This window comes from Gavialis gangeticus, unplaced genomic scaffold (genome assembly GCF_001723915.1).
Source record: "Gavialis gangeticus isolate Ggan-Ray unplaced genomic scaffold, GavGan_comp1, whole genome shotgun sequence".
Lineage (NCBI taxonomy): Eukaryota > Metazoa > Chordata > Crocodylia > Gavialidae > Gavialis > Gavialis gangeticus.
The window spans coordinates 143,871,494-143,896,544 of record NW_017729024.1 but is presented as its reverse complement, the minus strand read 5'-3'; the positions used below and the strand labels follow the sequence as shown (position 1 = coordinate 143,896,544).

The following is a 25,051-nucleotide window of genomic DNA, read 5'->3' as shown; positions in this document are numbered from 1 at the left end:
GTGTGTGTGTGTGTGTGTGACAGAGCCGTTAATTCATTTTCATGAGACTGTAAATGTAGGCTTAGTATGTTTGTGATGAAATTTAATTGTAACCGTTATTTTTTTAAATGAGACAGAAATGTAATATTTTATTGATGATTTTCCTAATTTAAAAAACCCTGTTTTTTGTGTTTTTGTTTTTAAATCATTGATTATCCTCCCTGGCTGAGGATTTGGTTAAATGCGTAGCCCCTTCTGCTGGAGGGGAAAAAGGGAAGTGTTGCATCAACTCAAATGCTGCTGCCACTAGGAAGGAGACAAGGAATTGAACAGTCTTGGAAATGAGGTCTTTTATTAGAGTAGGAAGGTGTAGTTGTGCAGGGCATGCTCTCCTCCATTTTTCAGTTTGCAAGGGGAAGACAGCAGAGTAGCAGGACCATTTTTTTCCTGTCTTCCTAGTGTTTTGAAAATCTCTGTTCTGGCTTGTTTAGGGAAGTGTTCATTCAGGCTTATTTAGGAAGCAGTGAGAAATGGAGTAGCAGCTATGGACACACTTGCAAAGGGGGTGGCAACAGAACTGATTTGTAGATTAAGGGATTGATTGGAGCAAGTGAAGATGTGTTTAACAATAATTTTTGGGAAAAGGGTGAGCAACACTTGCACAACCAGTTTAGTAGACTTTGTCTTTGGGAAAGGAAATTCTCTCAGAATCTTTTGAAATTTGTTTGCAAGCTTTTGTCATAGTTTTGTAGACTTGCTTTAACTTTTTTTTTTTTCATACAGTTGTGCAAGGCATACTTTTTTCTTAACAATGCTTGCACATTTTAATTGTTTTCAATAAGATTAAATTTGTTTACATTTTATTTTTTTATTTGTACCTGTTTTAATCGCCTTGGGGTAAATTGCTAAATGACTGAACTTGCTGTTTTAATTCTTAATATTCTGTAGTGTGAAGGCACTTGCAAGGATTCTTAGCAACTGTCTGGTACTTCATGATGAATTTTTTGTCAAAGCATCTGTATATTGTTAACCATGACAGCTCTCCTGACAGTAAGCTTTTCTAGGCAAAGGCAAAAAAGTTACATTAGCAGGTCAAAAGTATGAAACATCCTTGGAAAAGGAAGGGAGGCTTCTAACCAGCTGAGTGAGTCTGAAAATGAAGCTACGGAACAAGTGAAAACCTTTTTAGCTGTCATTTTAGCTTTGACAGGATTATATAATCATGTTCACTTTGACTCAGCCAAATTGCTTATTTTCTGATGAGTTGTAAGTGCTGTACTAGGACAGGACTAACTTCTCAGCAGTCCTGAGCCATACCAATAGGGGCTTCATTGATGCTAGTTATTGGGCACACTGCTGCCATTGCTTTAGCTACCTATGTCCCATCTCTCTCCCTCTACCCTGGCACAACTGTAGTGAATGCCCTGGAGACGGGACAGTCATTACTTCTGCACCCTTCTCTTGCACCATTGCTCATTGTTCTCTTGCTCATTGTTCAAGTTTTTTGCCATTAAGTGATGCTGATTCTCTGTAGATTGAATAAAGTCAGTGTGTGTAACTTTCTGGCCCCACAGGTTGGATGATGGCATGGGGCTAATCTGTGGGCCAGATCCCACACACAGGGTTAGTGCTTGGGTCTGGTCCTGTGCCCCAGCTTTGCTGTGGACCAGTGAATTGGCACACAGGGCTTCTGTACCTGGCCTGTGGTGCTCCCCATGGATCTGAAAATTTAGCAACAGGGGAGTGGTAGTTGATGCTGCCACTATTTCCCCCCCCCCCCAAATTTCTGGATCCAGTAGGGAGTCCTGTGGGCCAGATGACATGGCTCCACTGGCTGGAATTTGAGCATCACTGATCTAAGTTACCACATGGAAATCTTTATTTAAATAGTTGTTCCCAATTTCTGTTTTAATTCATACTTTTCCCAAAGATGAGTGCATTTTCATCAATTAGTTGAATCATGATTAAAATGCATAAAATTACATTAGACTGGGTACAGCTGTTTGCTGCTTAGGAAGATATACTATATTCTGTTATTTAGGCAATGATATGGTTTGATGTTTTCATATTTTGATTTAGTTTTACATTTTCTGACATGTTAGAAAATGGTGAATGATAGTTCTTGCTAGATATTAAGTTTTTGTTTGCAGTTTGTATCAAGCAGCTGTGTTAGTAGGGTAACAGGAGCTTAATTAGACATACAAATCAACATATACAGTCTTAAACTTTTTTCTAAACTTGAATACCAAATATTTTAATCTTAAAATTAATCCTTCTGTTCAGTACATCCTTCACCTTTAGTCAGTGAATTAATCTGATTATTTCAAGGTAGTCTGAAACCTTTCAAATGGATCGAAAGTGAAAATGATTGGAACTTAAATGTGCTCTCCTAAGTCCTGAAAACGAAACCTTTTAAATTGCTTAAACTGTCATTCAGCCTATTAAAACTAGTTGATCTCGTCGTCGTCTTCCTTGTTATTCATAGACTGGAAGAGGGGGGAAAAAAAGTATGTTTCTGTTTAACTTGCAGTTGATTAGTCCAAATGAAAATATTCCTTTGCTGCCTGAAGAAGATGCCCATGCTGTCAAATCTGCTTTATCAGCTGCCAGAAATTAATTAAATAGAATTTTCATCAAAGAATAACAAAGCTCTGTGATGATGGTCACATTCTTATTATGCAAAAACTTTTCTGGACTACTTTTCCAGATCTGAAACTCTTTTACTCACTGTCATTTATAAAGTCTGGTACTTGCTAGTTCAATAGTGTGACTTTTTAAAATGAGATCAGCAAACGTATTCTGCTTGAATGGTTCATCTTCAGTCCTGAAATTAATTATGGTCAGCATGATTGTTGTCATAGTAGGGTCTTCAGAAGTTGGGCTTCTCCCCTAGTACTTAAGGTTGAGAATAGCACTTGCCCCACCTCTTTATTTTCGCTGGTGGAGTCATTTGTTGCATTACCATCCCTAAGTGAACTCTGAGGATTTTTCTTAGTGGCTCATGAAATTCTTTCCAAATTTCTGTTCTACTACCAGTGCAGTACCAGTCTTATGAGTACCCTCCAGCTCGCTATGTATTTTGTGCCATGCTGTGGGGAAAAAAATAAACTAAATTTAAAAATTCTTCCTGTGCATTTATTTTTTTAGTTGTATTACTGTTTGAATGATTTAGTCTAAATGAGATTTTGTGGATTGTTAATAAATATTCTAAATCTTGTTTTATAGGGGAGAATAATTTAATCATGAGATTTTTTTTCAATTTGGTTAAAACCTTGCTCCTGATATTTTTTTTTTTCAAGGTGTTTGGGATGTTGTTAAAGACTAATAAATTCTCAGTTTTTATTTCTAAAGTTGAAATCTTCACCTAGGACATTGCATTAACCAGTTGATCCAGATTATGGATGTGCATGAACAGAATCTTCAGTGCTTTCAGGATTTCATTGTGGTGTTGAAATTAAGCCAGGGCACATGTCCTTGTTTGTTGTTGATGTGTTCTTTTTTACCCAGAGATTCAGAAATTTCTGTAAAATATTTTTTCAGGTAGGATCTTTTTCTTAATATCTCCATGTCTTTGGAGTCCTGCCATTTTTTCTCCAGTTCCTAGATGATGAAATTGCTGCTAGAGGCTGTGCTCTGCAGAACAGCTTTCCTTCCTACAGAATCTTGACTGGATGCCAATATTGTTATTCCGAACGTAGGTTGACTGGCCACCTTCTCCCCCACAACTTTCCTTCGCAGGAAAACAAAAGAACTACAGTAGTCGAAGATTTCTACTTCTGTAACTTGCATGCCACTTGCACTGCAATATTTTATTTGTTAAGCAGTGAAACTAATGAGTTTTTGTTTGCATCTGTGTACATGAGCAAGACAATAGACAGTTTCTTTGAAGTATACAGAACTTCCTAGAAGTGAGGGTGGTAGTTGCTGGGCAGATCAGTCTTCTTTATTCTTTCATGAGCTGGAGAGAGCAAGCTATTAAAATGTCTTGAGAGTGTGTGATGCATCTATACCCTACTGCATTTTGTATTGTACTTGGATCTCACTTTATCATTTTAAGAAGGAACATAAAATAGTAATCCTCACTTACTTTTTAAAATCCTGTTTTTATCAAGTCAGATTTATAGAGAGCATTTGTAGCCCCCTGCTCAGCCTTTATTTTGCAAGGTTAAACACATTCTGTTATTTTAGTATCTTTATAAAAGCGGTTCATTCTTCTTTTGTTTTTCCCCCCAGGCCTGCCTGGTATCTGTTACCTGTGCCAAACTGGGTGTTCTTTCTTGAATGCAGGTTACCAGAACATTACACCATTACGTGGCACACCTGATGAGGTCTTACCAGTGCCCTTATACAATGGCAGTACAATCAAAGATATCGCCTCTATCAAGAGTTCTGACTGCTTTTGCCTGTAGACCAACATGGCTACAACATGCATCCCGTATACAGTGCCAGTTCTCTTTGTGTAATTGACTTAGTATTATAATAAAAAAAACAAACATAAACAAAACCCTCTGGTACTATGTTCCTGTACAGAACTGCTGCTGCTTCAGATTCATGTTTTCACTGAAACAGGCTGTACAAGCAGAAGGTGAAAAGATTCTGCAACAAAGGAAGAAGTAACTTTATGGCTGATGCCCAGTTCTAGAAGTCAGATCTAGGATCTGTTCCTTGCTCTTCCAGAAACCTCTTGATCCAACTGTTCCTCTCTTTCCTCATGTTTTTTTTTTTGTCTGCTTTGTTCTTACGCATATTTTAAATTAAGTGTAAAGTATTTTTGACAGATGTGGGTAGTGCTTTAGAGTTAGTAATTACTTGCTAATCTTAGCTAAAAAGCATTAAGTGATGAAAAATGTTTTATATTACAAAATCTCTTCAGGTGAAGCCGAGTACAATGGGTGGACCTTTTGCAAAGAGCTATTTTTTCATCATAACTGCTGCTGGTACTTTCATGGGGTTCTATTAGTAAATAGGTCTTTATGCAGAAACTCCTTTATACTGTACATTATAAGAAAAAACAGCTGTTCATCTGTCTGGGTTTTCATTGGCATATCACTGAAGATACTGCTGCCTAAAAATTTTAATAATTGTGTGTGTTCTTCAATCTCAGAGTCAATTAACATGCTTTACAGAGATGTCATGACTGAACTTATTTCAGACATATTACAATATATTTCATTTATTAAAATTAATGTCCAAGTTCTCCGTTGCTGTAAAATGCCTTGGTATCCAAGAACACTTTGATTTAAAGAGAAGTTCAGAAGAATGTATAGGTTATGTATGCACAAGAATTTATCATATTATTGTTCTTAAACTCATTAAAGTGTTCAATATATTAATACCTAGTGGTGTAAAGAAGAAGAAAAATCAACCAACAGGCTTTACCTAGGTCATGACTTGTATTTAAACAGTTTTTAATGCAATTTAACTCTTTGTTCATGACTCTTGCTTTGATTTTATTTATTTAAAGATGTGAATGGGCAAATTATTGTGCAGTGATAACATTTGCTGTAGTGTCTGATTTTAAGTCACTGGCATAACTGGATTAATTTAAAACTTAGCCATATTTTCATTAGGCTTGATGTTAGCAAGCAAAGCTTTGTCATTATATTTCAGTAACTGATGAACCTATCATGTAATTATTTGACTCTTGCTAGTGAATGGCTTTCACTCGTGAACAATTAATTTAGCTTATGAGAGAGGCTTACAAAACTTTTATTGTTATTGTTGTATGACATGAAAAAAGAACTAAGTTCTTATAAAAATGTTTATATGTTCATTAGTTTTGGTAAGCAGTAGTTGACCCATTGTGTGATGTGTACATAAGATGCACAGAAATGTATGTGGCTATTTACCTTTGCTCCCTGTGGGCCTTACGATTCTTTGAAGTACATTCCTGTAAGCTTGAAGTTATGAGGGCACCTTTACCTTCTTTCATTGCTCTTCAGTGTTTGGCTGCCTTGTAAGATTATCACCATGAGTGATGACATTGGAAAATACTATTGCATCTAACTTTGAAAAATAATTTGAGTGAGGATAAGTGCTTTTTATAAGACTCTCACACTCAAGAACATAAAGACATGATGCCAGATCTAATTCTGCGTATCTGGTGCCTAACTGTGATTATGTGCCAGCCAACCTGTTCAAGTCCATAAAAAAGATACTTTACGTCGCACTTTGGTAACACAGTTTTAGGGCTAAGATGATACTAAGTGGTGGGATGAGGATTATCTACCTATGTCCTGTATTGAAGTTTCCAGAGATTTGTACTTGGAATATGGTTCTATGTGGAATAGGCACTTAAATTGACTTGGCCTAATATGTATTATAGGTCTAATATTTGATGTTGTCTTTGTCTCAGCAAGAACATGAAGGTTGTATTAAGGTTATGTTTCCATTGGAAGCATCTTGCAGAAAAAATTGTTGGCAATCCGAGACGAGTAGAAACTGTAAGACTACTGGTATCCAGTAATATCTTGACATGAGAGAAAGTTGTTTTTTGTTTTAGTCTCAAGTTGGGCAGAAGGCAGGGTATGGTGGCACCTCTATACTTCATTCATAGAGGCATGAGCTTTCATGCTATGCATGGAGTTGCAGTGATAAATATGAAGGATAGGAAGAGAGGAGGCACCACGGAAAGGTGAAGGTAGGTTGAAGAGATCCAAAGGGATAAACAAAAATTCTTATCCCATTACGTGGACTAGCTCTTATAACCTGTATGTCCTTCAGTGAGTTAACTGCTTTGTTTATCCTTCAGCAGTGCCCCCTCCTTTACTCTCCCTTTCCCTGTCCTTTGTGTTTAAATGAGTTTTATTCCTATCTATTTAGTACCATCCCTTCCTGCAAGTCTGTTCATAGCATCTGATCCTCAATTTGGTCTACAATAATGGTATTCAACCTCTTTGGCCCTTGGGCCAAATGGGCATTGCCCAGCCTGGATCAGACTGGTCCCAATCTGGCATGGGGAGCTGTGGCATGGCCTCATTCAGCTGCATGGAAGGGGGCAGGGGGCATTCTGGCTTCAACCCAGCCCGGTAGGGGTAGGGGGGCATGGCCCAGCCCTGTGGTAGAGGGAGCATGGCCCAGCCTCATCCAGTTGCAGGCATGGAGGCAGGGGGTGTGACGTGGCCCTAACTTGCTGTGTGGATCTTTGGGTTTGAGAATTTGGCAGCAGGGGAGCATGGCCTTATTTATTGCCACTGCTCTGCTGCCACCAGATTTTCCCAATTTGTGGGGAGCCCTGCAGGCTGGATTCCTATGGCTCCACAGACCACATTTGGCCTATAGGCTGGAGGTTGAGCACCCCTGGTATATAACCAAGTTTAAAACCTTGCATTTTATTTTGTAATAATTTCAACACATAATATCAATCTTTATTTTTAAGCACTTATTTTGATTTTTTTTTTTTCAGTGTAAATTTTCAGGATTGCACAACACTAAGTGTGGGGACCAGACAGTTTAATTGTCTGCCACAACAAACAACTCCTAAGGACTGCTGCAGCTGAGGGACAGAGTTGCCCTCCATCTCAACTCTGCTCCCTCATAGCGTTCTCATCTGCTTTCTTGCTTTTTCCTTTGTTCCCAGTCCCCTGGGGTTTCTGGGAGTTGCTGTCCAAACTACAGTCAGCACAGTTCTGTTGGATTGCTTCCCTTGTTGTCGCACACTCCATCAGCCCCTTTCTATACATTTTGATTATTCAAGATGGAAATATTTTTTCATCAGTCTGAGTGTGAGGTGAAATCATTTATCAGCTTGTACTGATAAAAATCGAATCCTGCTAAGCCTACCCTGCTTAAGCATACCTTCCTGCCTTGTCTTGTTGACATGGGTCTAGATAATCCATTCAGACCTTTATAATTGACTTAAAAAATGTAATTCTGGTCTACTGCAGTTTGATTATTGCAGGGGCATTTTGTGCATCTGTGGGTTATCTAAAATAACAGTGTTGATGCATTAGTTTGTTTGGTACTTCTGACTACGGTGTTGAGAATTTGTAAAGTTCAGACCCCTGGTTTTTGGCTTTGTGGCCTGATTGTCTCCAGTTCAGGAGCAGTGATAGCTGCTTGCAACCAGTGATCGGATTCATCTGTGAATACTCTCTGAATTAGCTGAGGTAATTGTTAAGCCATGGGCTTTTTTTCTTTGAAAACATTAGAAGTCAATAGGTCTAAGAAAACTGGAAAAGGGTGCCCATCTTTTTATTTAAAAAAAAAAAAATCAAGGATTTATTTTGATCAGGGTCAGTCTGATTTCAGTACTCAGATACTGGAGCATATAATAAAAATATTTCTAGCCAGTCTGCTTTCCTTTTGTGACGAAGTGACTGACTTTGGGTGGCCTGAGTAGTGGCCACAACATCTTGTACTTTTCAAAATTTTTGCTTTAGTCTCCCATGGCATTCACTTAAGTGAGCTATGGAAATGTGGTCTAAATGAAACTATGACAAGTGGGTACATGACTATTTGGATTACTCTCTTCAGAGAAGCAAGGATTTCTTTGGGTGTTATCTTTTATTGGACCAACTGCATAGATGGGATAGTCAAGTCAAACTGTCAAATGCAAGACATTCTTCAGGTCAGCAAAGTAAAGTTATCCAAGAGTTCAGTATCTCAGTAATTCAGTGGTTCAATATCATACTGGATGAAAGTAGCAAGTGGAGTTTTTTGGGATGTGGGGGTCTCTCCTGGGTCAAGTTCTTGTTCAGTATTTCTTTACTAGAAGCTCCATTCTCCAAGCTACTAAACTTGTAGAGGACCCCCAAACTGGGTGAGGGTAGCAGACACTTTAGAGCTGATTTATTTTGATTCAGAATGACTTGGATAAATTGGAAATACTATCTGACAAAAATGAAATTAATTTCACTTGGGACAAGCCAAGTGCTACAACTAAGGCAAGGGACTAGCAAGGTTGCAGTACTACTGAACAGGGCTGGAGGTTAGTGTAGACTGCAAGCTTGCACATGAGCCAGCTGTGTTCTGCAGTAGAACCCAGATTCTTTTCTGTGAACTGCATGTGATTGTTGACTGCAACAAATTGTGTATGCTATAGTTAGAGGCTGTGCAGTGTGAATGTCTTGGACAGAATGTATTGAGTTTATAAATATATAATGTATTGCCTCCCCGACTCCACAGGGAGCCAGGAAGCCACTAAATAGCACTCAGCAGCGGTGGCTCTTAATTTCTTTGCAGAAAATTAATTTATGATTTGAGTAAACCTTTACAAAGGGATGTCATATTTGTGCTAAGCAACCTAGACTGCGTTAAGAATTGACTGAATTCTCTATAAAAGTGTTGCTTAAAACTAGGAAGTACATTGAACAACTTTAGTTTCATCCAAAGAGTATTGCGTGGTTGGCTCATTCTGGACTTCATATATGAAATAATTAGAAAGTCATATATTAAGAGGCCACATATGTTCCTTTTTTCTGTGGTATTTAATGCACACTAATTTAACACTTCTCAACTGCTAAGGACCAGCTTGAGGTTTTAAATAGTGAATTTATTAGAGTAGAGATGTATTTTGCATTGGCCTATCTCTGAAGGGCTTTCAGAATTTTTAATGCTCTGTCTGCTTGGACTGGGTAAGCTGAAGGTTGGGAATATGATAATCCTCTTAATATGGTCTGTTCACTTAAGCCTCTGACAGCTGTTCAGTTAAAGGCATGATGGGATCTGATCTGTGATCCGAAGTCACACTTCCTGCCATGCTATATGTTTAAAGACAAATGTGCAATTTTGGGATTCAGGATCATACCACAGTTACACCCAGGTGCCCAAGTTACACACTTGCCAACTATCACCTGATTGTTGGCTGGCTCCAGAGACCCACTTGGCTGTTCAAGCCCCCGGAGGTGCCAGTCAGTTGATGGGCAGCCAGCAGGGACCGCACTGGGGCGTGTTTGAGTCATGGTGCAGTCCTCTTGGCCACACATTCATTTTAAGGTGATTGGAACAAGGTGCAAAATTTATTGCATGCTCTTTTAGTGTCATAATTTTGTGGCTGATTTCACCTTTTGTTGCACCATTATTTGCCTGAACTGGTGACTGGTTATACTAGGATGAGATGAACTGCTATATTTTAATATGAAGGTATTGTGATTTAGCAAGGTGCTTTAATTAATATATTATTAGAGATGGTTTCTAAATATGGCCAAGTTCTATTGTGGATCTCAGTTACGTAATTTAGTAACTTCAATATGTTGTGTAGCCACCGACTTATTTGGATTATCTCCACTGACACTTGTGATGCTTCGCCCTTCCCTCCCCCCCTTTTTTTTTGGCTTCAGGTCAGAGTAACTTGAGAGGCAGCTACCAGTGTAACTAGGACCTCTCTAAGCTGTATATGTTGCTGGACATGAATGCACACAGAGGCTGTGTCCAGATGATAATGTCCATGCAGTATGTGGCACTGCAAACATGTCCGCAGCGCCACAAAACTCACATTCACATGATCTCCATGCTGCAAGGGAGTGCTGCTCATTTGTGTGCTGCTCTTCTTTTTTTTCCCATGGGATTTTTGATCCCTGGATATCCAGGGGTCAGAAAAACCTGCAGGAAAAAAAGTGGAGCAGTGCATGCATAGGCAGTGCATACCACTCAAAAGTGGTGTGGTGTGCCCAGGCTCCACACAGCAAAATTGCTGCGGCTGCAGCCCTGGGAGGCCCCCAGGACCCCAGGTAAAGCTGCCTGGGCCAGCACAGTGCTGGCTCCAGCCTCCCCTACCCCACTGGGGTAACTTGCTGCGTGCTAAAGCATGAGTGGCAAGGTGTGCTGCTACTACTTGTCGCTGGGGAACCAAATGTTCACGCTCGTGGATACAGCTGGAGGGTGCTGCCATAAATTTTTATGGTCACACAAATGGTGAGCTAATAATTGCTACCCTTTGTCCTACCACATCCAGTGCAGCAAAAGGTAGACTGCTGCTTTATTGTAGCGGACTTCTATTAGCCCTGTGGCAGGAGAGTAGAGCAGTGCAGGCTGCTCCTACTCCCCAGTCACCCTGGGCAGGTATTCTAGGGCCCTTAAGCCCCCCTGAACACCCCACTTAGGCACCTCAGAGAATTTGGGGTGCCTCTCTAAGCAGGCGTGTTGGGGTTCTCCACTTAGCCAGACTCTTCCCTTATGATCGCAGGAAGAAGTCTGTCTGAATAGGAAAGCCCTGGTTTCCCTGCTCATCCAGATCTGCTCTTCAGCCATCATGGGAGACAAATGTGGCCGATCAGGGAAAACAGGGCGATTTGCGTTGCTCCTTGTTCTGCACCATCAAGGGCAGGGCAAGGGATGATGTGCATTTAACCCAGTAAGGCAGATGAGCTGTTCTGTGATGCATCATTGATCTTTTTCATTTATCTGCATCTGTTTTTAGCCTAATTTGGAGTGAATTGGTGGAGTTTATTTCCTTAGGATGGTTTTGGACTGAGTGGGGAGGCAATGTTCATGCTCTCTGCCCCATGCCCACAAGCACTCCCTTGCTGGCTGGGCAGCACATAACTTTTTCCTAATGTAGTTTATATCTCTAATGAATGGTAATCTTACTTAGGCCCAAAGTCTCATAATATTTTTGAGCAAGTGTTGGAGAGTAGTAATCTTAACAATCCTCTTAATAAACCAAATAAATAAAATAGACCTTATTCATTTTAGGAATTGCTTGGAGGTTTTAATCACTCCAGTATTACTTTCAACTATCTCCAGTCCCCAACATATATACATGTCGAAACATTTGTTCATTTTAATAGCAAATATTAAAAAGATGTAACAAAAACAGAACTTCTGCACTCTCACCTGATGTGGGTTTTAAAGTGTGTATTCTTCTGTGCTTCAATTTCTGAGTTAAAATTACAGAGAGCGCATGTATGAGCTATAGATGCCTTTTTTTTTTTTATAGCATCTCATTACCTTTATTTGAGTTTTGCACTAGCAAAATGAGTGCCATTTATCTTCAGAGCTTGCATTTAACTCCTAATGAGGAAATTGGTAGTTTTGAAAAGAAGTACTTCTATTTAAGTACAATTGTACTGTCTACCAATCCAGGGAAAATTTTATTCTAGTACAGTAGAGCAGTATTTCACATGTGCTGAGTTCTCCCAATTCCCACTGAATTTAGGGTTCTTATTAACTCTAAATAGTAGGCCTCTCTCTAAGTACCTAAGTATGGATTTTGAGACTGAACTGTAGATGCTTGAATCTGGAAAAAATGGACTCTAAGGGGGAGAGGAGGAGGGGGAGTCCTTTGTGATTAAGACAATGGATGGGAATCCAGGACTATTGCAGACTTCCTGTCTAGCCTTAGGTGGCTTGCTTGTGGTTTTTTTAATCTTAGTTGTCCAGTTGTAATATGAAGATAACATAGGCATACTTTTTACAGATGTATTGTGAAGACAGTCCTTAATATTGAGGTGCTTTAATTGGGATGGGGCCATATTAATTTCTAGACTTGCTATTGAAAATAGTACCAGCAAATTTAGACATGATTGGAAATAAGTTTAATGTGACATGAGTAATTTTATCCTAAGATACAAGTCTAAATGTACCAACTTCCTTTTTCAAATGACAGGGACTTGCCATGAGGTGTTGAAGCCTTGTTTCTTTGGTTCGGAGAGACTGGACCTAAATGGCGCAGCATGACTTTGCTCCAGCCTGGCTTAATTTTCCCACTCCACCATCATCAACAAAGGTACATTTTTTGCTGTCCCTTTGAATATGCAACACATAAGATAAATATTTTCTAGAAAAACTAAAAATAGCCTTTATAAATATTGATTTTAGGCTCCTAAGCCTTGCATTGGTACAGCTGCTCTGTCATTATGAAATAGCCACATCTAAAGAATCAGCCAAACTTTTAGCATCGTTGAACTGTTCTCGGTGTTGAGCCCAAGGGCTGTGGCAGATGTATAAGGCAGGATGTGTGTGTTTTATTTTTTTCTCCCAGGGATCTGGGATCAGATCCCACTGTGCATCTGCCAGGATGAAGGGAGCCTGAGATTGGTGACCTGGTCCCTGATCCAGGTCTCCACTTGTTGCTGGACCTTTAAAAACTTGTTTTGGGTAGCTTGAAACTGGGGAACTAGTTCCCTGATGCCAGACTGCGTGGTGTTCTTTTTAACTTGCTGGCCTGCAAGAAGTCCAAGATCACAATCTGAAACAATCTGTGTTCCAGGCAGCCTGGCATTGGGGAACTAGTCCTACTGATTAGTTGGTTGGTGGGACTGGGCAGGGGGCATTGCCTTGGTCTGGGACACAGCTGCTCCCTGCCCCTTAAAGCATGCAGTTCAGTCTGTGTGCTGGGACTTTAAACATTCACGGGGCATCTAAAACCATGTGCCTACTGCACTACCTGCCTTTCAAGGGTCAGTGGGCAGCTGTATCCTGAACCCAGGGGGTGCCCTCTGCCCAATCCTGATGAAGGGCAGCCCTGGGTAGGGGGCAGCCCCTGGATACAGGACACTTGCCATGCATTTACTTTATGGCATGATACAAATATGTTTTACATTTAATAGAACATCTAGTTTGCCACTTTATCTCTCCACATACATGGCTGAATATGATACAGTACAGCTTACTGCATGACTAGCGTGTTAATCGTGCCATGAATACAAAGTTAGCCAGGGCTCTATGGGTAATTTCTTTTATACTGGTGGGATTTACAGGAAGATGTAGTTTGCTAATTCCCCTGTTGCAAGTAAAGTGGAAATGTATTTGGACCTGCAGAATTACTTCACAGAAATAAAAGGCTTGAAGAAACTTTTTAAGTTCTCTTATAGCCATTGCATTTCAGTATCTACAGTGCCTACGCCGTTCCTGACATTAGTTGCTGAGTCTGTCCTGAAAATGTTACAAAGGAAGAATATTCCTCAACCTCCCTTGGTAGCCTGTTTCTGTGCTTCACTGCATTTGTGGATATTTCCTTAATATCTAATTTATGTTGTGTCTCTTGTATGAACTAGAAATGGGACACTATTTATACAGAACAATTAATCATAGTCTTATTAATGTTTTAAGTATTAGAAGATTATCATATCTCCCTTCAGTATTCTCCATTCCTAAACAAACCCATTTTCTTCAATCTTGCCTCATAAGCTTAATCTTTTCCAAACCTCATCACACATTTGTAGCTCCTCTGGACTCTTTCTTTAGTTTATCTATTTCTTTCTTAAGGTGTAATATCTCAAACTGAACATGTTATAACAGGCTTCATCAGCACCAAGTAGAATGGAATAATTATTTCTTGTGCATTACAAACACAGCTCCTGTTAATATGTCCCAGGAGAATACCTGCCCTTTTGTTGCTGCAGGATCCCATTGCTGACTCTGTGGTCCACTGTAATCCCAAGAGCCTTTTCTGCAGCCCTGCTGTTGTGGTCATCACTTGCCATTTTGCATTTTTGTGGTTTTTTTGTCCTTAGAGTAATAATTTGCAGTTGTGGTCTGGATCATTTTTATAATCTATCAGGATCACTTTGAATTCTGATTTTGTCTTCCATGGGGTTGCAGTCCCTCCCAGCTTGAGAGCTTGCATATTATATACCATATGCAAATATTAGTTTATCATCTTCTTTCCTATCTTTTAAGTAGTTGGTGGAAATATTAATTATTAATAGAACCAGACTCGGGGCAGATTCATCCAGGAACACCGCTTGAATATCCTTCCAGTTTTGGCAGAATCATTTTAAGTAGTTTCCGAGTGGTGTCCCCCCCCCCCAATTTTGCACCTAACTCGTAACAATTTCAGCTAGACCACATCTACTTAATTTGCTTATGAGAACGTCGTGTAGGACTGTCAGAACCCCTACCCAACATGAATTGATTGATATATCAGTTTTTTTAACTTCTTTGCCATTTGTTGGGTGCTTAGACGTTTGAAAACCTTTGTTTTAGTATCTTTCCAGGTATTCAGATTAGGCTGGCTCCAATACCCTAGCTTCTCCTTTTTGCATTCTTAGAGAGCGTACTCTGATACTCTGCTCTTGGACCTCCCTCATCCTCTGAGTTCTTAACTTCTGAATCATTAATGATAATTTTTGCTTTGGCTAGTTCTTAATGAATTTCATTGTAGATTACTTAAGGTTCTGTAGACTTGAATAAATCGTGCTTATCTAAATATTCTTTTACCCGTTCTTTCATTGGGTTTCCCAGAATATCTATCCCCTTGCGTAGCTGAATTCTTTGTTAGCATCTAGCCATCTATTTTTTTCCCCTTTCTTGTGAAGTCTGAAGCAAGCAAAACACTGAATATTTCAACCTTCTTTGGACTCACTGTTTTCTTTCCTCATTAAATCATGGACATATACTTCTGTTTTCATTCCTTTTCTCATGTTTTTATACAACCTCTTCTTACTGCCTCTGTGTCCCTGGGTAACTGCAACCTTTTTTTGTTTGTTAGTCTTCCTGATGTATCCAATATGCTTTGTGCTATTTCCCTTTATAAGTAAGGATGAGTGTGTACCTATTTTTACTTATAAAATTCCTTTCTCATTTTCAGGTCTTCAACCATAATGGTCTTGTGTATTTCTATGTTTCTTCTGCTTTGGAATAAGTGCACAGCATTAAATGTGTATAATATCTTTCAGTTATTGAGCTTTTCCTATACTATTTTCACCTGGAGATAGTGGTTTGCCCAGAACACCACTGGGCAAAGCAGACTTGTTGAAAGTCTGCTTTGCTGAAATAGTTTTTCATTATTCTACAGCTTTCTTTCCTTAGAATGGGCTTTTCCATGTCAGGATCATTTTCATGCAGAGTAACTGAAAAGCCTTTAATTTTCACCTAGTTTCAACCAACTACTTTCTTTGACCGAGTATCCCGTGATAATCTCATGAGAAAATTGGAGGCTTGTGGGCTTAACTCCAAGACAGTCAGGTGGGTGAGAAACTGGCTGTAGGATAGGACCCGGAGAGCTGTAGTGAACGGATTTGTATCATCCTGGCGAAGTGGGCAGCTATGTCCCACAGGGGTCAGTGCTTCGTCCAGTACTTTTCAACATCTTTATTCATGATTTGGATGTGGGGGTGAAGAGCTCACTGGCCAAGTTCACAGATGACACCAAGTTATCGGGAAGTGTGGTCACACTTAGAGAGGCTACAGATACAGGCGGACCTAGGCAGGCCAGCAAGTTGGGTGGATCAGAACCTGATGAAGTTCAACGTTGACAAATGTAAAGTGCTGCACCTTGGGATGAGCAACCCCCAATACACCTACAGGCTTGGTGGCACCAAACTGACTACCACCACAAATGAAAGGGACCTGGGGTAATAATAGACCACAGTATGAATATGAGCTGGCAGTGTGATGCTATAGCCAGTAGGGCAAATACTACTCTGGCATGCATCAATCGATGCATCTGCAGCAAAACTAAGGAGGTGATTCTTCCTCTCTACTCAGCACTGGTGAGACTACAGCTGGAGTACTGCATCACACTTCAACAAGGATGTGAACAAGCTTGAGAGAGTCCAAAGAACAGCCACCCGTATGATCAGTCTTGCATGGCAAGCCATACAAGGGAAGGCTGAGGGATCTGGGAGTCTTCAGCCTGAGGAAAACAAGGCTGAGAGGGCACCAGGTAGCAGCTTACCTAGGGATGTACACTAGGGAAGTCCATCAAGGGGCTCGGTGAGCAACTGTTCACGAGGGCACGTGAGCAGAAAACCAGGAGTAATGGGCACAAACTCCTGGAAGATTGATTCAGGCTCAACATTAGGAAAAACTTCTTCACAGTCAGGGTGTCTAAACTGTGGAATAAGCTCCCTCCAGAGGTGGTGCAATCACCTACCCTGGAAATCTTCAAGAGGAGACTAGACAGTCACCTTGCCAGGGTCACCTGACCCCCAGTTCTCTTTCTTGCTTGGTGCAGGGGAGCTGGATCTAGTGATTTTTTTTTTCTGAGGTCCCTTCCAGCCTTACATCTATATAATGTGGGCAGCCTCCACTTTTCCATGCTTTTGCCTTAGGCATGCATGTCAAAGATCTGGGTGACCTCTCATGTACAACGTGATCTGGAAGGATCGACAGTTGCCTACCGTTGTTTTTCAGCTTCAGAGCAGGTGTGTACATAATTGATGTTTTATGGAACAAAGCCTCCCTCTTTTCTGCCCAGTTAAGTTGAACCTTTTATACCAATATTCAAGTCTTGGGTCTAAGTTGTGCTAGACCACTTAGTTGTGCTACATGTTAGAAGGCCTGTGCATTTCCCTTTATTCTGACATTAGTGTGTAAAAAATCTCAGATATTTGGCAGGTTGTTCTGTTTTTTTTTTCTTGTCTTCCCCTGTAGCTGCAATGCAAATTCCCATTCCCCCCACCCCCTTCTGACCCTCTTACTAGGTAGTGACTATTTTACTCACCTGTGAGCTTTTGTCACTGTTCCTGTCTAACTTCATTTGAAGTGTCTTCACTAAGCTGTCAATTCAGTGTATGTCTTAGTGATTTTTTTGCTTATCACTACCCAGCATCTGTTCTTGTGGAACACCATCTCTGGTTTGTAGGCTTTATGGTCTTTACACAGTGTGTAGGTACTGGATCAAGTTTATGAATGTATAACGTAGAACATGGAATGTGGTTGGACAAACAAACTGTACCGTTTCATTTGAATCCTGACTTCAGAATTGCTTTGTAGATAGTGAAGAAAAGGCAACTGCTAAGATAGCTCTTGCCTTCACACCAAAGGTACTGGTTAGAGCAGGGGTGGGCAGTTATTTCAGGTGGAGGGCCACTTGCTGAGTTTTGGCAAGCCATCGAGGGCCGTGTGACAGGTAGCTAGGGGCAGAAAGCTATTAATTTTCTAAAATTTTTAGGGGCTGGATAGAATGGCCTGGTGGGCTGCATCTGGCCTGCGGGCCACGTTTTGCTCACCCCTGCGTTAGAGTGTCTCTGTCACTTGCAGGGAGGAGCACCTCTCTTACCTCATCATTTTTATAAAAGGAACCTTTATGGCAAACCTGGGTTGTTCCTTGGCGCTTTCTGTGGAAGCACAGTGTTGGGGTCCAGTGTATTGCATGACCTTCAGGCTCCTGGATTATCAATTTTTTTTTGTTTTGTTACTTTGGATTTTACATTCTTTAAAAAGTTTTTTGGGATGGAGGATGGTAGTCTTTAGGAAACACCTTGGATTTCAGGGAAATGTTGACATGGATTTTTCAGCTTGGGACTGTCTTTGAGATGTTTAATAGGATCCTTTAAACCATACATACCTTGAAAGTGTGTTTCAGTTTAATTGTTTGAGGAACCCAAACTTCACGTCCTGTTGCTGCTCAGATTGTTTAGCATTGGAGAGACCTGGGAGCCAAAGCCAACGTAATAGGGAATGTGCTGTGTTTAAAAAAAGAATGTCTAACTTTCTGTCTCTTGCCTGTTAGAGGCTTTGTATCCCTCCTGTTCAAAGATCAGGTCTACATGATTGATCTGCCTAAAAAGGTCTTGTTAGGTTAGCTTGGTTAAGGTCCACCATTTTTCCTGTCGGTGGGGCGCACAACCATGTCATTAGCATTGTGTCCCATCTGCCTTTGACTTCCCAGTCTGTTTTACAGTTAGGTCATTTAGGGGCAGCTTTTAGCACCAGTCTGGAGTAGGGCTTGAACTTATCTGTGGAGCCACTCATTGTCAGTGCAGTAAAGGCTGAATCCTTATACCTGGGCTCAGACTCATAACTTTTGCTAGATTATTTCATGTTAAGCAAAAAGTCATTTTCTCGCACTGGCTTTTGAATGTTGGTGTTGTTGTTTGCTGTTAGGAGAACTAGTTTCTCAACTTCCAGTTACTGCCAATAGAGTTTCTGGTGATTACAAAACTTACTAGTCTCAAGCACAGGAAGTTTGGTAGAGTGTGAGCTCCATCATGTGGTGAAAATGTAGATCATAAGTTTCTAGGTTTCTAGTTTCATAGTTTCTAGGGTCGGAAGGGACCTGAACAGATCATCAAGTCCGACCCACAAAGGTAAGGTTTTTATGTATGTGCACAAATATTTAACCCATTAGATTCAATGTGTTCTGTGTGACTTTTTAAATTGTATATGGGATATAAAATGCTTAAAACCCTATTTATATACTAAACATTTTTCCCCCAGGGGACTAGCAACTTTAAAATAAAGAAATCTCTAAAATATCCAGTTAGGAGGGAGCCTGTTGTTAAAACTCACTGAAGAGTTAATTTCACAGCTATGGGAAACTTTGAAGTGCTTGAGGGAAGAATGTTCTTAAGGAGACTTATTTTTTTTATTTATAATAAAAATTACCCTATTTTTTTTATGATGAACCCATTTTCCAGACTGTTATGTGAAAAATACAATGTTTGAGTAGAGGCTAGTGAGTCTCACATTACCAAATTCTTTACTTCAGTGTTAAGGCTGCAAAATGAGGCTGGAAGCACAAAAGAGATTATTATTGTTTTTAAAATCTAGTGTTTGTATATATGGCTGTTTGTGTATAATACACATAACATTGACTTCTCAAGTTATTTGTACCAATTGTTCATAATACAGCAAATATTTATATATTCCTTTCTGATGAAAAGCCATTTCCCAGCAGAATGTACGTAGCTCAGTTTATAATTCTGGAAGATAGCTTATTACAGCACATTTTTTCTTGTGGACTTACAAACTAAATAAGTGTTATCTCTTCATTTATTATAATCAGCAGTAAATCAGGACTTTGCACTGGCCACGCATCAAAGTCTGAAGAAGTGTCAGACTGTGGAGACGTGTATGAAACATGTCTGCTGGTTTTTGGGTTTGGATTTCTCTTGGAGGAAGGGCAGGTTGAACATACCGTACATATTTTTTCTTACTTAAGCTGGGATGCCCAACTTGGGCTTCGTTGCTGCTTGACTAGTAGGAAGAAAAAGGGTACTTACAAGTCCACTTGTACTTAAATGAGTGGTCAGTTGTGGTAGCTTTTCATTAGGTCTCTTCTTTCTTCCAGAATTTGACCAATGAAATGCTTATCATTATTGTTAAGGTGGCTGTCAGTGGTGATAGTTTGATATCTTAGGGCTCTCTCTCTTTTTTTTCAGTCTTTCTCAAATTGTCTCGCACAATTTGCTGTATTTGCTTTATATTTTAATGGTGTTTAACTCTTACAGTTGTGCAAGAAGCTTTTTTTAAAAATAAGTAATTGTTTTGTTTTCCAAAATCCTCTACATCAGAACCACATCTAGGTGTGGTTACAGGTGTGGTGTTTTTAATTGATCAGCTCTCTCAGATTAGTGTTTATAATTTGCAAGCAAACTTGAAGCAAGCTGAGTAAAAATTCTTGGGGAAAAGCAAGTGTGGGTGGATGAGTGAGCACGCTGATAGGGTCCAGAAGAAGCAGAGTTTGAACTTGTACTTTCCAGGAGAAAGCCGTCAGATTTCAAAATTACTAGATCATGACTGCCTTAATGTTGTTTGTCTATTAAAACTTGTTGGCAATGTAAGCAGTTTAGGATCTGAATTTCAAGAAGCTGCCTATGTAGAAATGCGCAGTTTTCTATCATATTTGTCATATCTCTTTGTAAACTATTTACTTGCACATCAGAATAACCAGTTTTGCATAGGAAATACTTGAATCGCCTGTTCAGCACATGACGGGGAGATGATTGTATTAAGAATATAATAGCATGCTCGCTTGCATCTGGACCTCCACACCTACTTTTGAAGACTTTGAAGAATTTTAAATCATGTCTTCAATTTTTTTTAAAAATGTCAGTAAAATGATGCAGCTAGGAACCATTTTAACCAGAACAATTTCTGTTGTCAGTTGTAAAGCTAGGTGTGGTATCTGTCATTCTGGCTTCCTTATTTGTGTGTGCTTTTTTGAATAATTTTACTAATTTGTAGCTCATACTGCTTCTGATCACTTTTTCCCCTTGCAAATAATACAGTAATGGTTTCATTTTCAGGGGACTGCTGCCCCACAGGTCTAAGAAATCTGTTGCATTTTCTGCTGAATCTTAGGACAGAGTTTTGTTGTAGCTTTACTCCCCATCAGTCCCTTCTAGCTATCTGGTGCACATATGAGACTGCGATAACCTCCTTTTCAGTCTTTTTATGTTGGGTTCAGAGGTGTAGGTACTTCTTTTTTCAGGCACTATTATTTCAGCACCCACGTTGAACTACTCTAGTTTGGTCGTCTTCTGTGTGAGGTGTAGGGAAGAGTCTTCAGAAGTGCTTAGCTGCAGGTAGTTGTTGATATTGGCACAAGCTGACCCAACCTGATAGCAGCTAAAAAGGGCCCAGAATCCTCATTTTGTGGCTGTTGTACCAACCTCCATACACATCTGTTCCTGCACAATATTGGGGTTGGTGTTACTGCTTTGGCACAGACCATGCTTTTTGACAAGTCGAGAATAGTCCTGCGTCATGGTATCCAGTTCAAGATGATCATTTGGGGTGGTGGGTCCATTAGATTTACCATCATTTTCACCCCCTCCCTCCCCACCTCCTTGAGCATCTTTGCCTAGATAAGGATCCGTTCACTAGAACCAAATGTTTTAGTAGGTTTTAAAGCATAAGAGGATTTAAAAATTAAGACGTAAAGCCATTATGCTCTGATACCCTGTTATGAAAATAGAGCCCCTGAAAGGGTGTTTTGTACATTTCATACCAACTCTTAGTTTAAAATTTTACTTTAAAATAAATGTTGATACTTTTTCAGTTCCAATCTTAAAACATCTATATCTAGTGTTTCTCTCAACTAAATTAGGTAGTCATAGGATTACAGGGAATGTCTACTTGTGGATAGAAATTGGATTAAATATAGAAAGTAAAGGAGTGAATATAAATGGTCAGTTTTCAGGATGGAAAGAAGTAAACAACACGGTCCCTCAGGGTTCTGTGTTGGGACTAGTGTTGCTTAATATAAATGATATGGAAAAGGGTGAATAATGAGGTGGCCATATTTTGTGAATGACACAAGGTTATTTCAGAGTGGTAAAGACCAAGGTGGACTGTGAGGAACAAAAGAAGATTCTGGCATGGCTGAGTAAATGGGCAACTAAATGGCAGATGAAAATCAGCATAGATGAGAGTAAAATGATGTACCTGGGCAAAAGTAACCCAAACTATACCCATGCTGTGATGGGCCTCTACATCAGCTGCTACTATACTGAAAAGAGATATGGGAATCATTGTGGACAGTTTGCTAAAAGCATCAGCTTGGCACTCAGCAGCCATCAAAAAGGCAAACACAATGTTAGGGATTATTAAGAAGAGAATTGTAAGCAAAACTAAAAGTTTCATCATGGCTCTTTATAAGTCCATGATGTGTTCGTATCTTGAATACTGTGCCCAGTTTTGGTCGCCACACCTCAAAAAAAGGATATAGAAGAACTAGAAAAGGGCCAGGCAAGGGCAACAGGAGTGATTGTCATATGGAGCAGCTTCTGTATGAGGAGAGACTAAAGAAACTAGGCCTATTCAGTTTAGAAGAGATGCACTTAATTTTGTAAACCCTTATGTCCCCCCTTAAGTGGTGAAGAGAAAGTAAATAGGGATTTATTATTTATGGTCTTTCACAATACAAGAGCCAGGGATCACAATATGAAACTAGTAGGTAGTAAGGTTCAAACTAACAAAAGGAAGTTCTTTTTCATACTGTGTGTAATTAACGTGTAGAACTCATTGTCCTGAGATCTTGTGGAAGCCAGGTTCAAAAAGGGATTGGACAGATTCTTGGAGGAAAGGGGCATCAGTAACTATTAAGCATCAAAGTTAGGGGTACGGCCTCTGAATCAGAACTTCCTGTACCTTTAAGTGATGGAGGCTGAAAGTGAGAGAGGAAAAGTGGCAAAAAATCCTAGTCATACCCAGTTCATTCTCCCTTTCAGCATCCACTCTGCCACTATAACACAGGATAGTGGGCAAGATGGACCTGTGGTTTGACCCTGTAAATGGCAGTTCTTATCTTCTCATTTTGTGTTAAGTGTTTTTTGCTTCAAAGGAATGTTTTGCTTTTAACTAAGAACTTTCCTGGGTCTTTCCAGTAATGTATGAAAACTATTTCTTTTTTGATTATTTTTGCAGCATGTTTAAAAGCAAACATTTTTGCTATAGTGTTAGGTACAAAACATGTTTTAAGTCTTCAGATATTGGAGCATATGAATAACCATTGAGCATATGAAGGAGGGATGGGGGGAATAAAGAATTTTGGCCTCTTTTTCCTTTTTCTTAATAGCTCATTTAACTTCTAAGTTAAATTTTTTTCTTCTATTTTTTAGAAGGCTATTGACAAAATGAATGCTGTCACACTCATTTAGGTAAAAATGGCAGCCATGATGACTGTTGCGATTATTTGTGGTTTTCCCATTGAGACATGAATATTAATGTAGATATTGTTTTGACTTGCCTGAATACTCTACTCAACTTTAAAGCTGCTTAGGAGATGTTCTCTACTAGTAGACTCTTTAAATCTTTCCTTGTTCCTATTTCTGCATACTGTGGGAGCTGCTGTTCTGTATGGCCTGTAAAGCTGGTAAACTGAGAGATGTTGAGAACATTCGTACCATCTTTTTCCTAGGTTTTATTTTCATTGCATAATCAAATGTATTGCATTGTTGGACTTGTGTAGCTGTTAAACAGTGGTGCTGTTTGTGCTCATTTCTAGTCATCGCTGAATTTGGAGAAACATTCTGAAAACTTTTCGTGGACAGAGAATCGTTATGAAGCAAATCGTAGACGACACAACTCTTCAGATGGGTTTGATCCTAGCATTGGACGTCCTAATGGAGGTAAAACCGCTTTGAAACATCTCAGTTACATTTATAGACTTGTTTTGTAATAATCTAGTATCTCTGTCTGTGGACCTTCCATGCTTAATATACGAACACCAATTACCTTATTTCCTAAAAGAATGGTTGCCCAAAGGGGCACTGGAGCAATATAAAGATAGATGTTGTGAAAATGTGGCCTTTTTCTCATGGTAAGGTGGCCCTGGGTATAATAGCACATGGTTGGGAACTGGTGTTTCATAGTTGGTAGGGTCAGAAGGGACCTGAGCAGATCATCGAGTCTGACCCCCTGCCATGGCAGGAAAGAGTACTGGGGTCAAACAACCCCAGCAAGGTGTTCAGCCTCCTCTTAAAGACCCCCAGGGTGGGAGCCAGCACCACCTCTCTTGGAAGTTGGTTCCAGATCCTAGCTGCCCTGACAGTGAAGTAGCGCCTCCTGATATCTAGTCTGAATCTACCCTCTGCCAGCTTGTGACCGTTATTTCTAGTCAGTCCTGGTAGTGCTCAGGGGAACAGGGACTCCCCTAATGCCTGCTGGTCCCCTCTGACTAATTTGTAAATGGCCACTAGATCCCCCCTCAGCCTTCTCTTGTGGAGACTGAACAGGTTCAAGTCCCTGTAGTCTTTCCTCGTAGGGCCTGCCCTGCTGCCCCCTGATCATGAGTGGTCCTCCTCTGGACCCTCTCCATATTATCCACATTCCTCTTGAAGTGCAGCACCCACAATTGGACACAGTACTCCAACTGCGGCCTGACCAGTGTCGCATAGAGGGGGAGTATCACCTCCTTGGACCTGCTTGAGATGCATCTGTGGATGCATGACAAGGTATGGTTGGACTTCCTGACTGTGTCCCCACACTGTCGGGCCATGTTCATCTTGGCATCAATGATGATTCCAAGATCCTTTTCTGCCTCTGCACTGATGAGAAGGGAGTTCACCAGCCTGTAGGTATGCTGCTGGTTCTTCCCCCCCAGCTACAGCACCTTGCACTTGTCAGTGTTGAAACCCATCCTGTTCTCATTCGTCCACCCCTGTAACCTGTTTAGGTCCGATTGCAGCCTATTCCTCCCTTCTAGTGTGCCCACTTGCCTCCACATCTTAGTGCTGCTGAGTGCTTTGCATTTCTCTTTAGCTGGATGTTAGCATACTACTTTTCTAGTGTAGTGTACATAGCAATATGCACAGCTGGAAGAGGGATCTGACTGTACTTAATTGTCAGACTGCATTCCTTTGGGCTGTCTTTTAAGGCTGTGCGGAGCTTCAGTCCCTGATTCGATTCAGCTTGATTTGGTGGCAGAATCTTCGAATTGAATCAGGAGACCCTCTAATCTCTTTCAGTCGAATCGGAACCCTCTGATTCGGAAAGATTCAGTGATTTGGACACAGGC

General features: G+C 40.3%; 1 protein-coding gene across 2 annotated transcripts in view; it reads left to right on the top strand.

The window, feature by feature from the left end:
* Positions 1-25,051, top strand: part of GPBP1 (GC-rich promoter binding protein 1) — a 60,054-nt gene that overhangs the window by 12,952 nt on the left and 22,051 nt on the right. For both annotated transcript variants that reach the window (XM_019517834.1, XM_019517833.1), the window contains exons 4-5: positions 12,527-12,646; positions 23,540-23,663. In XM_019517834.1, the coding sequence (XP_019373379.1) occupies positions 12,584-12,646; positions 23,540-23,663 (187 nt within the window). In that variant the 5' untranslated portion in view covers positions 12,527-12,583. The remainder of the gene's footprint in view (positions 1-12,526; positions 12,647-23,539; positions 23,664-25,051) is intronic.